Source organism: Coturnix japonica, chromosome 1 (assembly GCF_054131305.1).
Source record: "Coturnix japonica strain WE chromosome 1, WE-NBRP24, whole genome shotgun sequence".
Lineage (NCBI taxonomy): Eukaryota > Metazoa > Chordata > Aves > Galliformes > Phasianidae > Coturnix > Coturnix japonica.
Window position 1 is genome coordinate 157,654,516 of NC_140663.1, and position 19,275 is coordinate 157,673,790.

Genomic DNA, 19,275 nt, shown 5'->3' on the forward strand with positions numbered 1-19,275 from the left:
GACAACAAACCGAATAAAATATTATATGACATGAAACTATGTCTAGTATTGTTAACAATGATATAAAAAGGAGTGATGAATAAATGAATACTTGATATTTCTACATGTTTGTAAAATTCAAAACTCAAATTATTTTTTTAAAGCCACAGCAAAATTACTGTGAGATGAAATTAATTTCCAGATACTTCATTTAAATTTGCTCTCAGGACACAAGGAGCTTCTAATTTAAATACACAATATAAAATTCTATTAATGTTCATTCCTAAGTTTAATTATGAAATGATTCAAAGACATACAAAAATACAAAAAATAAAAGGAACTAGGTAAAATTTGAAGAAAGCACCATTTTAACAATCATAGATTCATAGAATGGCCTGGGTTGAAAAGGACCTCAAAGATTACCTAGTTTCAACCCCCTGCTATGTTAAGGGTCGCCAACCACCAGACCAGGCTGTCTAGAGCCACATGCAGCCTTGCCTTGAATGTCTCCAGGGATGGTTGTGCATCCACAACCTCTCTGGGCAAACAACGGGCCATACAGAACTGGAACTAGCAGATGTTAACAGTTCTTGAGTCAAGTTCCTTATTAAAATATGTTTTTCTAGACTAGGATTTAGAAAGAGACTTAGAAATAAGCAGTGATGCATTTATCAAAATAGTGGTTTGCAAAGAAATATGTCATTCAGCAATCATCTAAGTACAGCTGAAGTAAATGCTCTAATTTCTTGCAACTTGAAGGTCATGACTGAAAGGTATTTTGGGAGAATGTAAGTATAAAACAAACACGGCATTTTTAGAAAAGAAACATCTTTTGTTACACTTATCATCTTGATCACTGCCCAAACTGGCTACTTACAGTAGCGTCATAATAACTAAAGCCCATCTATAACATAAAGAAACCAAGTAGCACTGACCTACGAAAGCCCAACTTCCATATTCTTGAAAGGTTTTATGAGCTGCACTGTAAACCTGCACAGCATTGCCACAGATTTACTGATCTCTCTTCACATGCCATTAATCTTCCTTAATAAGTGAAAGAAATTAGCAAGCTGACCAAAAACTAAAACAGAGCAGAAATATAATAGTCTACCCAAAACAGGAAGACCTTAAGTTATTTTGCAGCAGCACCCCTAGAAAACACCTAAAGTAGGCAGTAAACAAAGAAATAAATAGTAATATCTGACTTTTTGCCTCTCAGATTTCAGTTACATCGATAAATTCTGTAATCTAAACATCTAAACAGTTCTAAAAATCTGAACTTCAAAGGCAGTGCAAGTGTCCAACCCCATAAACAATGTTCCTAAATTGAATTTTAAAATAAGCAATACTAAGATACCGTTGATTATGTTTCTGTTCATGTAAGTTTACTTCATCAGACTTTACCCTAATTACTATGATTTAGTTGAGCACAGGAAGGGACTTTCTGGTTCTCTGTTCAGTGCTGTGCATTTAATTATATTAAATTTATTCTATATCTTCAAATAGAACATTCATATATGTGTATATATATATATATATATATATATATCCCGCACATAGTATAGAGTGAGGTAACAGCATGGTTAATTTTAAGAAAAGTTTGCTTGGTAATAGTGTAACCAACAAAAGGAGACTACTGCTTCTTATAAAGTTGTTTCCATAGTTTACTTCAACGAATTACCGATAAGGCAATTTATGCAGTGAGCGCTCTTTGATCTTTGAAGAGAGATGGCAGAATGGAAAGTTAACCTCATTTTAATGTTACCTAAATATACTGACAGGAAATTCTAATGTTCCCAAACATCTGGAAATCTGCTTCATGGGATGGTGTTCTTCTTTTCTTTAAGAAAGCTTTTTCATATATTGTCTTTTACAGTTTTATGTGGCTTCTAAAGGGGAGTTTTGACATAAGTAAAGTCTGTTCTCTTTATGGTAAAATGCTGCATTTAATTAAAAACTCTCTTTTATAGAATCTAAAGTACAGTTTTTGTGAAGCTTAGCTCTCTTCAGAAACTTTTATGGGTAAAATTGCTTTTTTTCCTTACAGATCACTGATACACAGTGCTCTGTAGAAAGCTGCTTTTGTGGCTGAATTTTAATCTTCCAAGGTAGTTTTTAATATGTTATTAAATAAAGGAATACAGATCTAGTTACTCACAGGAGATTGCCTCATAGGCGAGGATGTGAACCATGAAACTGTATCATGGGTAAAATGTAATTTATCAACAGTGTTTTTCTTGGAAGATAATTTTTTTTGTTATTGTTGTTTGTTGTACAAATGGTGACTTTTACAGGAACAGTAAGTTGATGTGTATACAGAATTAAAGCACAAGACTGCTATGTACCTCTTTATTATTATTATTATTGTTATTCATTCAATACGATTATTGCTTGGAAATACCTATAAAACATTTCAGGAGATCATCTTCCTGCTTTATACATCATAACAGTTTAAAATCCTGCTTTCATTGCTAATCTTTACTAACTTGATTAGGCAGCGGGACCCTCACAGCAGCTGCAGTTATGGAGAGTGGCTGCTTGGCAGTCTGCAAACTGACCTCTACAATACCGAGCAAGATTAAATAACGACACGGTAACCACCCCCCTACTGGCCCAATGCCTTTCTGCATGGCTTCAGAGCCAGCCCTCTTGGGGCTGGTTTACTCAGTGGGAAGAGTGAGGCAGGTACCTGTGCCTGCTCAGGAGCCCTGCAGGAGCAGAGCACCGTGACCATCGTGACAAACTGTCCCCACCTGTGTCTTCTGGGGCCATGATTTAAATTGCAATGCGTTCCCCAAACTGGTGCCTTTGACTGGCGTATCGCTTAGTTTCCATTGAGAATCAGAGAAGTGACTCTCATTAAAGGAGGACTGGTTTTAATAGATTTAATAAAAGCCAGAGGAATCTTAAATCATATTTTCATTATCAAAGATCTTTGAAGAAATGATGAGGGACAAAAACTATGAAAATTGTGTGGAAATTAAAAATTGCATATATTTACTTTGGAAATTGTTTCCTACTAATAGCAGGAGCAAACCATGTTTTTATATTCCAAATATTTTTCCCTCTTATTTAATTTTTATACCTGACATCAGATCACACAGCCTTCTTTTGGAGAGTCATTTGTAAATAAATACTGTTGTATACATTTCCCTCTTATAAATTCTCAAACACTTGCATCATAAAAGTAGGACCGACACTGACTGAGAATAAGGGCAAGGTGAAAGCCAATGTGCTTCTCAAAAGAGGTTGATGGCTTTTTAAACTACAAATAGTTGTGGTTAAAGTCAAAGTGTCATGTAAAAGGTCCTATGTAAAAATAAAGATGAATCTCTCATGCTCTCATGCTCAGCAGTCACTGTATATTTATTTTACAGACAGAAGGGGCTATGAAATTAATTTTTAGAAGTTGTTAATATTATATTTGAGATTTCAGGTGTTCTGAGCAGTTTGGTACTGACCACTGGGAGCCAGTGGGGACAGAGCAGATGTTACAAGGCATTTTCACACTCCTGAAGGGCAGTCCTCAGTTTGACTGCTGCTAGAAGTCCTTTTCACTGGAACTTAAACAAGTCAGGTGTTTATATTTGGATTAAGATGTAGTTTGCCACTGTAACTCGTACACACAAGAATGGATTCATATTTCACGACTGATGACCTTTACAAATCCCTGTCAGTTTGAAATGTAGCCTCTCAGTGGATACTATAGTTTGATAAATTGCAGAAAGAATCCAAATTTCCTGATGTGCAGTGAATCACTTAAGCAGGCACAAATGATAAAGAAGCAAAATAATTAAGAGCAATAAAATATTCCTATTTCCAACCATTTTTTCAAAAGTACAGTATAAGCTGACAGGAAAATAACTACATCACACCAACAGTTATTGCTCAGTGGAAAGGACATCAAGGACACTTGCAAGTAAGAGAATTGGATCAATATTAACGCGATTTTCATTTCATGCTTCCCCAACTCCAGTAAGCTGACAATATACTCTGATTATGTGAACTGCCTCTGAGTAACACAGAAAAGGTTATTAGAGCAAGAGGTGGAAATGGAATGCACTTTTTATATTGACAGGTCTGCTAATAGAGTGTACTGATTTTCAAAGCCGTGCAATGCTTTTTCACAACTTGGTTTTGACAGCAAAAAGGGATTTCATTTATCATTAATTCAAAATATTCACATGTAAGCAAAGGTTTCTTAAGACAGGGCACTGAAGAGCGTAATCAAACTGTTTCAATAGAAAAATATAATTAATAAGGTAAGAAGGAAAAGGAGATTGAATTTAAATATGCATGATACAATAATGAAACAGTGAAATAATTCTGTTAAAAGATTCATACCATCCTTTCGAAACAGAATCTGTTAAAAACTTTTTTTTTCTTTTTTTTCTTTTTTTTTTTTTTCCTAAAGATAATTTACAAAGGGAAAGTAAGGAATCTCTTAACATTCAGGCCTGTATTTTGTCTTGAAAGTTTTAGATTAGTTTCAAGTTTAAAATACTTTAAACACACCCACATTCTACAGGAAAAGCCATGTTCTGACTCTTATCGGCTTGCAGAGCCCAAAGACAGGATCAAAGTTGTCAGCCTTCCACAAAGGCACACCCTGTACTGCAGGATTGTGCCCACATATGCTAGCCTTAATTTCACTTCCTGCTCACAAAAATTCTAATAGAGAAAGCTAACAGTGAGAAAGCCTTGGGGAGAAATGAAGCGCTCTTTAGAAACACAGATGCTTGGTGCACACTGGCAGCTCGATAGCAGTGCACTGCCATGTGAGAAACCTGATCTTAGCTCCTATGCTGGGGCATTCTTCACCAACATTTCTAAACCTCACCTAATATTTAAAAATTAGAGCTTCTAAACCATTGTGACTGGCCCAATCCCAAGGATTTTTAAGATAAAAGATTTATCTGTAGATTTATGGTCTGCCATCTAATTTTCTAATTCTTCCTCTCTGCGGCCAAAGCACGGCCAACTGTGTCTTTGCTAGAAGGCATTAATGTCCCTCACTGCCTATGGTTTTGCTACTAGATCCAGACAAGACCAACCCTTTAGAAACAGGCACAGAAGAGAGACATAATAAGACAGCTAAGAAATGAAAAAGTAGCAGGTAAGTTTAGAATAGTTTTATAGTAAGCATCTGAATTCCCACAGTAAAGCAGTTATTTTAATTCTATTAAGACTACTTAAGCACAGAAGGAAGACTCAAAAGCTTCAAAATAACCATTTGCCAAAATGTCTGGAATGATCTTTGCTCTCTGGAATGGTAATAATTTCAAATGAAATCCCCCTCTTCTGAGACATACAGAAAAAGATCTTATGCTGTCTTTACACATGCTAAATTTCCAGTTTATGCACAGTGTTTTCTTGAATTCCTTCTTAAAAAGACAGTCCATCCCCATTTTAAATTTGTGATAAATCTGTCCACAGAACAATTTTATTAGAATATGTAGATTCATTCTTAATTACTCTCTCTTTTACTGTACAGTCCCAATGGATTCAGTATGCTGCACTGATATCTGATATATATATATTTTTTTGTGCAAATTTCATTTCATCTTCACATGGATTCCCACATCTTTAGAACTGGGATACATCATTTTCACTTCAGCAACAACAGTAACTGGTGGGAGGAAATGTTTCTATTTCTGTGTAGATCAATTCCTATAGCAACATCAGACAAAGGGCAGCACCCACAGGATATTCACATTTGTGAGACAGCAGTGTGGCCCTAACATTGGAGTACTTGTGTTTAACTCTTAGATTTGCTAAGGGACTATATCCTAGAAGAAAAAAATCAGCAATCCCATTTAGGCCAGGCCGTTGTAACAACATCAGCTCCTAATTCCTGAACCTAAAACACAAAATTAAAATAAGAACTTTTCTAATTGCTTGATTGAGGTCAGAATTTTACATGGGATTTATCTACGTTTTCAAAACAAAAATAGCTGCAGCTAGAAAAGATCTTGAATACATTTAAGCAGATAAAAGTGACATGGTAGTGGTACAAAAGATATCACTGAGACAAAGCAGAGTCTGAAGATCTGTTACCAAAACAACTCACAGAGATCATCTGCCAGATTTTCATTATTCTGTCTCTGAAATAGGGAAATGGTAATTGCTGTCCTGGATAGAAAGCTCGTGTGTATACCAAGGCAAGCTAACTCGCAGAAATCTTAGCAGCAGTCAGTAGTAAAGGAAAAAGGAAATCAGTGTTTTATTTCATCTTCTATTAATCTGCAGTGTGGCATTTGTGATGTCTTTCATTCTGCTTTGCAAACACTGGCAGAAAGCAAAAACCTTCCATGTAACTGTGGGGATACGTGCAAAATTGCTGTTCTTATGTCAAATTTTCAATATTTTCTATTCAGTGTGTAGATGAGATGCTATTTGACAGCGCTATCAGCTTTTCTGAAGACATAAGATTGAATGATTTGCATTATATGGCGAAAGAGACACCAAGGAAACATGCTTTGAGCATTATGCATGGTTTTCTCAGGTGAGAGAGTTTGTGTACTGTAGATGGTGTTCAGGTTTATACATAAATGCACAGGGATACAAGGATTCCTTAGGTATACAAGAATCATGGAATCACAGAATCACAAGGTTGGAAAGGACCTACAAGGTCATCTAGTCCAACTGTCCTCCCATCACAACTACTATCACAAGCCACTAAACCAGATCTCGTAGCTCCTCATGCAGATGCCTCTTGAACACTGCCAGGTATGGTGATTCTACCACCTTCCTGTGCAGCCATTCCAGTGCCTGACCACTCTCTGAGAGAAAAAGTTTTCCCTTCTGCCTAATCTAAACCTCTTCTGGTAAACTTGAGGCCATTTCTTCGGGTCCTGTTTGTTGCCTGGGAGAAGAGGCCAAAGTCCTCCTCAAAGGATAAGAAAAAATTACATAATGATGCAGCATATCTGATATGAAAAACAAAATTAAGTACATAACTGCAAACTTACAATATGCTAGCTGACAGAATTCTTAACAAGGTGTCTTCCTTGACACGCAGCTTAGTGCTGTATTTGAGAACTTTCATCACAATGTATTTGGCTTTTAATACAGTGCTTTCTGGTGTTTCTGCATCCATATCTGCACCTTTAGCAATGCTGAAACTCACAAAAATCTTCGAGTTTGTTGCACTTTTGGTGCTCTTTGAGTGTGTTTCAAAGGTAATTCTATAAAATGAGTAACACATGACATAAGGTCTACTGAAGAACTCACTGTGCATGTATGGATATGGAACTGCCAGTGCACATATATGTAAATCTTTATTTCTTGTGTACAGATCCTTTACAACAAGCCTCCATGATAATTTGGATGTGATAGAATTGGAATATATTTTCAGTGGCAAATTTTAAGCAGTGTAACATAAAAAGATGAGTGAAAACACTCAGGCATATTAAAATATTTGCCTTTGGAAATGATTTCCTTTATTTTTGTAATCTATAAAGAGTTATTCTGTAAACTTTGTGAAAGACAAAGTATCACCTACATTGAAGATATTCTCACAATCCACCTCTATCACTTCAACATATCTTTTTACCCAGTGCCTGAAAGCCTGTCATGCTCCCGATGGCACGAGTGAAAGAGCAGTAGGGAAACATTCCAAGTCTATACCATGATCTCCTGATTCTAGGCTGCAAAAGTTGCAGCACTGCTGAATTAATGGCTCTTGAATTTGGCCATGCGCTTGAATTCCTGTCCTAGCCACCTTCCCTGTGTGTCTTCAGAAAATGCCTTCCACAGTAGAAGCATAAGTGAAACTTCATCTTGCATTTTGAGACACAATTAATGCGGTTTTGTCTTCTTTACTCCACTAAAGATGTTATTAAATACATTTTTCTCCTAGTAATGCTACAAAGTGCCCCTTAATCATACATAGTAGAGAATGGACTCCTGCAGTCAAGAAGAGATGAAGAACAAAGAGCGGAAAAAAATAATATAAGAACAGAACTTTCTGTGTTTCAAATATAATCAAAGGAGGTTTCAAGTGTTTGTTCATAGATATGGAGTCTTCAAGCATAGAAAATTGGAAGTAAGATAAGCACATGGTAAAGTCTGAGTCTGAGAAGCTACACTCACTCAGCTATTAAAGTTGTCCTGAAGGACTATTATGAGACTTTCATTGACTTCATGTTCTTCCAAAATATTCCTATGAGATGCACTGAATAAACATCGGTCAATAACTTCTATTTTCTTGTCAATTAGCAATAGAACTGAATAAATAAGACAATTTCTTCACATGGGCTGGAAAACATTTTGCGTCAGAGTAATTTACTGATTTTGGTAAGTAAATCTTAATCAGCAGTACAGACTGATATAGACAGTTCTTTTCACGTGTAAATATAATGGTGAAAAGGAAAAAATATGCAGTTAGTTAGAATTCTAAAACTAGCAGTGACTATGATCTGAGTCTTGGGAATGGTTTTTCCAGGCCATTTGATTACTTCAGTAATCACATAAGAGCCATGGGCCTTCAGAGGCAATCTTAAGGAAGAAACAGAATTACAATGATTTCTAGTAAAAAGTCAAAAATTCAGTGGTAGAATCTATTAGCTCAGATTTGTAATAGCTTCTAAATTTCACATCATGCCAGATAACCTGAAACTTCCAAGGAAAGGCATTTGAATCCAATGCAGAGGTTTTTTGGGGAAGAAATTTTTCACATGCAGTTTGGATCTTCCAAAAGCTTGAATATTTTGAATATAACTACATTCAAGATCTGAGAAAATCTGAAAAAAGACTTACTACAAAGCTGTTACGAAAATTCCTGTGCTAGATATTGCAGATAACAGAAACCAGATAAATAAGATAGAGTTGAAACTCATTTCCCATTAACTAGTCAGACAGTAGAAGCTCAGATACTGACAAAAACAGTAGTGTCCAGCACTCTACCTAAGCAAATTTCACTACAGGTTACACCTTGAGGTGAAGATCTTCATAATATTAGATATATTTAATGAGAATAAATTTAAGCCTTTTGACATAGTCCTCTGACTATGAAGTACTAGAAAGACCAAGTTAAACCTAGTATTTTAGATGTAGTTATTATCACAGTTAGTAATCTAATTAATCTAATTGTAATAACCTCTTATAGAAATCTCTAATGAATGCTCTTACTCTTGGACAGAGTCTTCTTTAAACAGTATTTTATTTTCATCCATATCTGACAACTACCACATAAAATCTTAGCAAAGCACAATTACTAGGTCATATTTTCCCTAAAACCCTGTGAGAATGAAATATTTGGAAGTTTATTTGATGAAGCAGTGGATGGCACTGTTGGGCTACAATTATAAGGCTGTAGAAGCCAATCTTAAATTGCAATACCTAAAAAAAAAAAGAAAACAAAACCAAAACCAAAACCAGATATTTTTGTAATTCCTTCAGCTACACTTAAACTCATTCAGAGTGTATCGAAGATTTCACAATCAGATGGAGAATTTATTTCATGTACTGAAAGAAAGTTGTGCAATAAGATTATTATTTTAGGTGCAAGAGATAATCAAGAATGTTATTGATTTCAACATTCAATATAATTTTCTTAATACTAACTCATACATCTAATATGGGGCACCTTGTCTTACAAGTAGTACTTGGCTGGTAATTAAACTAATGTAGACAAAAAGAGCCAGAGAAGACAGAAATAAAATGGTGCTCCATGTGAAGCAGAATGGCTTACACATTTGTGTCATGTGGCAGCATGACCACATTTAGAGTAAAGAACAAAGGAGACTTACTTGATGACACATGGAAGCATTGTTATGGATTAATTTAATGACTGCATAAATATTCTTAAAATGCTTACCACGTTACATCAAGCAACACATGTGATTTCTGCCTACAAAATAGATGGTATTTCTTAAAACTACACAAAACTGCCTGCCAACTTGTGTTCACTCACAGGCTAAAATAAAGTGGGTATGTACGGGGTGAATGAAGGTAGTTTAATTTTTAGTTAGTGATTTCTATTATTTTTTTTTTAATTTCTCTTTTACATTCATACATATGACATTACTCAATATTAGTTTTGAAGTTATCTGAGATAGGGATCATCTCCCACATTTCTCCAGAGCAAACTATTTTATAATACTGTGTGTGTGACTGATTTTCTGGGCAGTGTGGGATAGTGCACTAAATAAGTAAAAACAAAGCAAAACAAAAACCTATCAGAAAGATTTTAGCAACTCAAGTACTCACAACAAATTTGATTTCAGTACTGTACAGCAGAAGGTTGTGCTGCCATCCATCCAGAGGAACCTCAACAGTCTAGAGAAATGGGATGACAGTCTTATGCAGTAAGCAAGAGAAAGTGCAGAATCCTGCACAAGAGGAGGCACAGTCCCAGGCACCACGACATGCGAGGGGCACCCAGCTGGAATGTAGCCCTGCAGCAAAGGACCTGGTGGTCCTGGTAGACACCAAGTTGAACATGAATCAGAAATGTGCTCGTGCTGCTAAGAAGGCATTATTTATTTATCTATTTATTTATTTATTTTTCTGCATTAGGCAAAATATTGCCAGCAGGAAAAGAGAGGTGATTCTTTCCCTCTATTCAGTACTGGTGAAGACAAACATGGAGTGCTGTGTTCAGTTTTGGTACCCCTAGTGCAAAGGAGACAAGGACATATTGGATAGAGTCCAACAGATATGCCACAAATACGCTGAAGGGACTGGAACCTCTACTGCATAAGAGCCTGAGATAACTGGAACTGCTCAACCTGGAGAAGAAAAGGCTCAGGGAGATCTTGACAGCATTCATAAATACCTGAAGGAAGGGTGCCAAGAGGATGGAGACAGTCTTTGTTAGCGGTGCCCAGTGCCAGGACCAGATGCCATGGGCACAAAGTGGAGTGGTTCACCCTGAACACCAGGAGCACTTCTGTGCTGTGCAGGTGACAGAGCACTGGCACAGGCTGCCCAGAGGCTGTGGGTCTCCTCCTTGGGGATCCTCAGAAGCTGCTTAGATGTGGCTCTGGGCACTTTGCTCTGGGTGTCCCTGCTAGAACAGGGACTGGGCCAGGGTCCTCCAGAAGTCCCTTCCTACCTCAGCCATTCTTTGATTCTGGCGCATGTAAATCTGCATTTCCTCAAAACAAATATTATGAAGACTAAAGCAAATTGTGGCTAAGGATTACTTTTCCATTATCAATCAAATGTTTCTGTTCTATTTTGCTTTTGAACCAAAAAGACAGAACTATCTTAATTTATTATTATTTATTATTAAATTTATTTTATGACTATAAAATCTGTCTTGAACATCAAGATATAAGTAAATTTGTGTTTAAAAAATATTATTTAGGACAAAATTCTTGCAGCCATCTACTTTTAAGCTTTGGATTCATAATATGAACAACAATTCCTGAGGTTAGAAGGCTTCTGTTGAGATTGTCTATCTAACTCCTTTTTCAAAGCAGAGTCAGCTAGTGCAGGTTACCCAGGACCATTATCCATGGAGTTTTCAGATCTTTCAGGGATGAAAACTTTACAACTTCTCTGGACAAAATATTCTACCATTTATCCACCATTAGAGTAAAATAAAATGTTTTTACTGAGCACCACTCAGAGTACCACACTGAGAAGAATCTGCCTCCATCTTTATTCTCTCCCAGCAGATATTTATTGATACACATCTGCAACACTGGAGGGAGGAGTGTTGATCTGCCTAGGGGGAGAAGGACACTACAGAGGGACCTGGTTGACTGGATCGATGGGCAAAGGCAAACTATATGAGTTTTATTGTCTTGTCTCTTCTGGACTAAGCAGAGAATACTTAAAGAATACCTGGATCAGATTAGAAGTAAATGTAGAAGTACTCTTCGAAAAAGTTCTACAGACTCAAAGATGACCATAACAGTAAAGCTGTTCATATAGGTATAATACAGAAAGCACTGTTTTTCTAAACCAAACTGAAAGCATAATGTGGTCTTTAACCTCTTACATGGTACATACAAAATGCTCTTACTGTGGATATGCCTGGATAACTAATGTTCTTATGTACCTAGTATGCCTGCTAGTAATACTCTGGTAAGTGACAACACTGTTTCAGCTGGCTTCAATTTGCTTCCAGATTTGCATTATTTACTTTAAATATACTGCTCTCTTTAAGATAGCTCTGATACTGACATTGCTGAGAGAGCTTCTACTGACTGTTCTGGAAATATGGTAGACATTTTGAATAAATACAGAAAAAGATGTGGTAAGAGTAGCGAAGTTATAGGACCTCAGGAAGTGGAGAATAAGCAAATGAAGGTTTTCAGATATATACAACTTGCTCACTGACTTTTACAGGAAGTCTCAAGCTTACTGGAAATAGTGGTGGCATTTTCACCACAACCAACACCTCTAGGTTGTTAGAAATGTAGTTAATGTTGTCAAACTGATATGATGATGTGTTGAACCCAAGATGTAGAAGTTCCAGGAATGAGGGAAGATTAGCTTTTAGGTGGATTTTCAGTCTTCCCAGGGTTAGGCATTTGATTCCACAATAAAGCTTCTGAACAGAGATGAAGAAATTAAACATATTCAGTTCATGGAACATTTTGATTTCTTAGATAGTCTAATAATCAGAAAATGTCATAACAAGTTTGTTTATAAATGGACTTAGTTTTCTGGAACATCTGGTATATGCTAAATGAAACCAACTTCTCAACAGTCTCTCTGGAGTGTTCTCCCTCTTGTCCTACCACTAATTGCAGAACATGGGGAGACCAGCAGTTGAGGAGATTGATGTCGGGAACTGTGGGAATCAGCTGCACTGGACTTCTCAGCACTCAGAGGCCACTTCAGAGCTGCAGCCCTTGAAACATCTTATTACATTTTTCTTTGATATTGAGGATAATAAAAAATTTAGTATTGATTTAGGGCCCAAGGGACAGCCAGATTCCCATTCTGAAGACAGGCCTGGTCTGAGTAGAAGTTCCTATGGATTTCAGACTTTCAGTTCCATAGAAGGAAATCCAAACACCCTTTAAAGTAGCACCTGTTTGAAGCTAACTGCTCTATCTCTTCAGCAGCCTGAAGGAATCCTGACTACAATTCTTTGAAAATCTGTTGAATTCTAGCTGATTTCATGAATGTAGACTTCAGATTTGAAGATTTCAGACTTTAGAAATTTATGCTCTTTAACTCTGTCTGTATAATCAAACCACATTTCTGATGATAAGCATATACAGAATTTATTGAAACAGAACAGTGATGACAACTGCCAGAAGGAGCACAATACAGTCTGCTCAAGTTAGAACTCCTCTTGAAATAAGGTTGCTAATTAAATGTCCATTATATTATGGAATGTGTAACTTAAAATATGCAAGTTCAAAATCAATCACAGTAATGCATACCTCAATTATATCTGTAGCCTTGTTTCAAAACCTGTACGTATCACATACTGCATTATAAATGTGTTTTTTTATCTGTCATGATAATCAGTTTAACAGGCCAAATATTCTTGAGCAGTTCAACCTTCTTACATATGTTTAGAACATAGACACTGAGTTACTCATGTCCATGTATCCATTGGAAACAAGAAAATGTGTCTTTTCTTGGACCCTTCTACTTGCAAATGGTCTATGGAACATAGTCCTCAAAGGCTGAAGGACCAAAGGTAATAAATACACTACTTTGCTCTTAAACTGACCTCTGTGGAATGTTACTCTATTTCACTGTCCACAGTTGTACAGCAGTGTCTCATCTATACTAATATCCAGTGACTGTAAACTGTTAAGGTGATTAACTGGAAGAGACAGTTCTTTCATCACATGGACAGAATCACTGTGAATTGGGTCATGTCTGTATATTTTATGCATTTATTGGTAGTAAAATTTGGGGAAGAGAAATAGAGGAGTCTATAATCTCTTGCACAAACTTTTCTTCCCCCCTTCTTTTTAATCCCCAATTTTGACTAAATTTTTATTAAACTACTTTGAAACTCCATGGACACTTAAAATAAGAACTGTTTAAAAAAAATAACTGTACTTTGGTACAACAGGAAGTCGTATTACTTTAGCTTCACAAAAGGTAGAAATGAATCTATGTATACAAGTAAAAATTTAACTAAAACAAAAGAGAACAGCAGATAACAGTGCTGAAATAACTATGCTTGAGTTTTGAGTTTTCATAGCTGGTTGTAAAACCATTTACGAAATGGATGTAAAATACAGTGCTAAAATCAAATAATAGCTAGAAACAGAAGAGACTAATTCTAATGGAAAAAATATCCAGTGAATCTCCTGGAAATGTTGCTATGACTCTGCTAAACCCATAGCCTCATAAGGTAACTTATATATATATATAACTTATATATATATAACATATATATATATAGCCACAGGAACATGTTAAAATTTTTTCAGTTTTGAAATGTTTTTACTTGCCAGGCACTTTAAACGCACGCACACACACACCTATATACTCTTCTGAATATACATACACACACCCATATGAGTATTTATATTTTATGAAAAATAGACACCTGACATGCATAGAACTGCTAAGAGACATCCTGTAGTTAAATACATAGAAGCTTTACCCACATGCCTTGTGGCAGAATTTTTTTGAAAATATTACTGCCATATAGCAGATAACAGATAACACTTCCTACAGTAAGAAGCCACTTATCAGCTGAATTTAACACTTCATTTTAAAGCCCTTCAAGACATAATTTAGCATTTGTTATTTCTTTTCTAAAACAAACATATAAATCACAGACATGGTTTTCATTTCCAAGAATTTTCTATTCCTTGTTGACTGCAAGTGTTATATAATCATATTATCCATAAATCCAGCGTCAACACTGACTTAGTACTAGAGTAGCTGTAGAGCACTTTTTTGTTTATCAAGGTCATCTTGATGCCTGTACAAACTTAGATATATCAGGTGCTAAGCAGGCACATCTCCAAGGAATCTGGAAATTCTCTCATCTGCAATCCTTAGCATATCTTATTATTTACTGCCAAATAAATGATTGATTAATTTTGTCATCTTTGCTCTGTGATTTTTGCTCAGCTGAAACTGCCTGCCCTCTTCTGCAGTGCCTGATCAGACCTATTTAAGCTGATGCCTTTGATCGTAGATATGGAGGAGCTTGCCGACTTAGGCTTTGAGTATACATTCCTCTACTGCAATATTTATGCACAAATTCCTAAATGATAACTGGCAGTCAATGTAGATAACAAAAACTTATGTTTCCACCATTTTACTGATGCTCAAAATAGATTTTCTTGTACTAGAGGTATCAGTCAAGATGAAAAACTGCTATTAATATAACAAAAGCCCAACAAATGTTGATTTGATGAATAGTTTATTTCCCACAAACAAATGCTTTGAAGCCAGGAAAAAAAATCCATGGCTGGAAAATGATGCAAAACAATTATTAAAAATGCTTTAAACTCTTTCTATATTCCAATATCAAGCTTAGCTGTGGAAGCTGGGGGCACTTCACTATCGAACTGTTCCAAATAAAATTATCAAAACAAAGCTAATAAAAAATTACAATGAAAGTTAAGCCCTATGGAAAAAAAATAAAAATATAAATGTGCCTCCAGCTCTTTATTAATCACATTCCAACACCAAAGGCTAAAAGTACATCAAACTGCACCAAATCCTTTTCACATGACAACCTCATAAATTATTCAACTCATTAGTAACACCAAGAGGCATAAAAATAACATCAATGTTAAGGATGTTTTCTTACAGAGAAAGGTCAGCTAAAAGTTTCAGTATTAAAATCCAAAGGCTTAGCCTCTGAAAAGTAAGTACATGTACATAAAATCCACAAATTACAACTTCAAAGCTTGCTGCTGCTTCAGAATTCCAAGTTAATTTTGATAAATACAAGAAAATTTAAACTTGGAATTTTTTACTTTAATGGTCCTGAAACTTTTGTTCTTGAAACTTCAATGCAATCACTACGTTTGACGCATACTACTTCCAAAAATACCTGAGCTTTTACTTTTCCTGTACATTGAATGCACTGACAGGTAAGTAGAGGGAAACTACATAGAAATAATGTGGTAAGATACAATAACTCTTTCAACTTCTCTGCTTTTTTTGGATATAGGTTTATCTGGCAGGCTAATTCTACTGTAATGGACAGCTGTCATCTCCACTGAAATACCAGAACACAAAAACTACTTTAACAGAGTCAGTCTTTGCAATGTGTGGAAATCATTAAAGTGCAATTCATATTATAGCTTCCATGAAACAAAACAAAGCAAAAGAAAAAAACACTTCCAGCATCTTCTGAGTGCAATCTGATCCCAGTGATAAAATATTCCTATTAGGAATATAGTATATATTGTATATATATTCCTACTAGGCAAGTAAAAAGGCTGCCTGTGTAAATGGAAGGTGGACAGTAAGAAGGCTTAAAACTTCATGATAGCATCTAAATCAGATTTCTTCCAGTTTTAATGCTAGTCTGATATCTAAAACCAAAATTAATAAGCAATAGCAGTATTTTTAAAGAGTTTTTATGCCTGAATAGCGCAGAAAGTTCATACATAGTTTTGATGATTATTTCTCTTACAGAAGGAACACAGAAATTAGCACTTTTGCATCTGCTTCTGATAAGATCTCTATTTTGACATTTTGGAAGGCTGTGGATAAAATAACCTGTTGTCAAATGTGTACGATGCAAGTCTACTCCTAGGGGAACTGACTTCCTTAATTCAGTTGGTGAACAGTTTATGTCTTGAAGTTCTGCACATGATAACCTTTACATTAAAATAAGTATTAAATTACACTAGCTAGTACAACTGCACACACAGTTATTCATATGTTTAACCTTCTTTGAATCTCCACTATTTGCTTCAGCAACCTGCAAAGCTGATAAAATACGTAGGGTTAGCTTTAGATCTATCATATTCAGAACCTCTGGCCCCATTAGCCCTTGGATGCATATCAACTGAAAGATTTAACTTGCTTTGGGCAAAATATTCCCATTTCATCAGTTTTTCATTTATGATGTAATTTTACTGAAAAATGCTATAGAATCCTAGGATTATTATTATTATTATTTTTCCAGTATTACTAAGTAAATAAAAATGACAGAGAAGCATCTTAGTATTCTTAAAAACATCCCCCATCTTTGATAAATTAGAGATCTGCACAGCTTAAGCCTGAGACTTAAATGCACTTTAGTTCTTTGGAGTACTCAGGTTCAGTGTGCTAAACAGAAGACATTAAAACAATGAAACATTCAGATGTTGTAAGGGAATTTCTAAGAGTGTTTCTTGCTCCTCTTTCACACTCCAGCTATCTCTCCACAAAAATCTATCATCTAATTCTTAAATTCTAAGATGGTATATCCTATGAGGCCAGTAATGTATTCCATCACAAGCATCCTCAAAATACACATTTTTAAACAATCATCTGTTACGTATTTCATGATTTGCAAAAAAAAAAAAATATATATATATTTTTGGCTTGAGAGTATTCATGCCAATATAAAAACATCTGATACATTTTAAAAGCAGTTAAGCCCTTATTCATGAGAGGTCTCCAGTGGAACTGTTATGACACATTAGTTTGATGGCCTAACAGTTTCATTCTGTCACTTGGGAGAGACAAGTTTGGTTATTTTTACCAGTGTCTCAAAATTAGTGTCTGGGAATGCCATGTGAACCTCTTGGGGATTAGAAAATTTAACAGCTCACAAGTTCACATCTTCTGGTTCACTGAAGTACGAGAATCGAAATAATTCCTTTTCTAAGAAAATGTTGTTCTAGGAATTGGCACTACCCTTATAAAAGAAGGGACAGAATTCTCAGGGATTCGTGGACATGAAGAAAACGGTAAGATATATTTTTAAGCAGGAATTAGTACTGACCATATTCCACAGCAGCTTTCAGAAGAGCATCAGAATGAGTAGACCCAAACGCATTGCGAACAAATCGCCTCCGCCGGCGCAGATCGTCTTCCCAGTAATCCAAGCGCCAGAAGTCATGCAGTTGGCTATGAAATAAAGAACACACACATCAGCACCTACCACAGCTTGAACCATATTTACATACTATAATTTCACTGCCGACTTTCTGTTTCAGGAATATAATCTTGTAAAAACATATACTACTAAAACTTACAATATTCTAACATTTCTTTACATGCATTTATGTATTATAAACCTCAGCACTGCCTGCCTCAAAATGTTCTGCCTGCTGCTAAAAACATTAATCACACTGAGCCCATTAACAAATGCAGCATCAAATTACAAGTATTAATGGCACAGCTTGCTTTCTTTTACAGTGTTTTTAACAAGGCTTGTAAATCATAGAATGGACTTCAGCGCAAATAGTTTGCAATTTAATGACTATGGTCCCTTAGCAGACTGAACTTAGAAGTATAAAATATTGCCCACTTGAATTTTGCGGAACTATGATTAAACTAATGTGCTGAAATATTCATTGAAATAATTCCCCACTGCCCCTAGCAACCTGAGAAAATTGCAATTTTATTCATTATTAATAACACTGAATTAGAGCAGCAAAAAATTCTACCATGTGGTAATTGTCTTGGTAAATTATTATTCCAGCACTAACAGAGTACTAGGATGATTTTATAGCTTCCAGCTAATACAAGCCATTAACAACCATGGCCATCTTTGTGTTACATTGCCTTTTTACATTCAAAAGCAATACTAAAGCTCTGTAGAATTATTTAAGCTAGTGTTAACCTATGTTCAACTCAAAACATAGATGTGTAATCATCTAGTATATAACTTCACCTCTGCAGAAATGACCAACTTCTAGACAACTTCTTGACCTTATCAACACAAAGATCTCCCAGTTTCTCAGTTTTGTAATAATACCGTTGGATATTCAGACAAAGTTGTATTTTAAGCTAAAATGTAAAGAATTTGTTGGATCACTGACAAATACCCAAAGTGTTTCTGACTTCACCTTTACATTCAAAATGGTAGTTGAACACACTGTACACTTCACACAACTCTGAAGATCACAACCTTGCAAGACCGTAATTAGAGAACCACTGTTTTAAACCAGCACTATTCAATTTATCCATAGCACTCTAGAGGTAAGTGGACCAAAAAGCAGCTAGAAAACAAAAGAAACAAAACAAAACTTCACAGTTTTCAGCTCTCCTTTTCAGCTGGATTTTCACAGGTGTGAGTTAGGTCATTGTTTTACAATCTTAACTAAGGCTATGAACTTGTAGCAATTTCCAGATGAAGTGAATAAATATGTAGAATGCAGAATAATGTAGAACAGATCTTTTCAGTTTTTGCAGTCAACTTAACCACTTCTTTCACACTTCCATGTGTTCACATCC

General features: G+C 35.6%; 1 protein-coding gene across 19 annotated transcripts in view; it reads right to left on the bottom strand.

Moving 5' to 3' along the window:
• Positions 1 to 19,275, bottom strand: part of NBEA (neurobeachin) — a 460,574-nt gene that overhangs the window by 166,914 nt on the left and 274,385 nt on the right. For all 19 annotated transcript variants that reach the window (XM_085555249.1, XM_085555204.1, XM_085555247.1 and 16 more), the window contains one exon: positions 17,819 to 17,943. In XM_085555249.1, the coding sequence (XP_085411375.1) occupies positions 17,819 to 17,943 (125 nt within the window). The remainder of the gene's footprint in view (positions 1 to 17,818; positions 17,944 to 19,275) is intronic.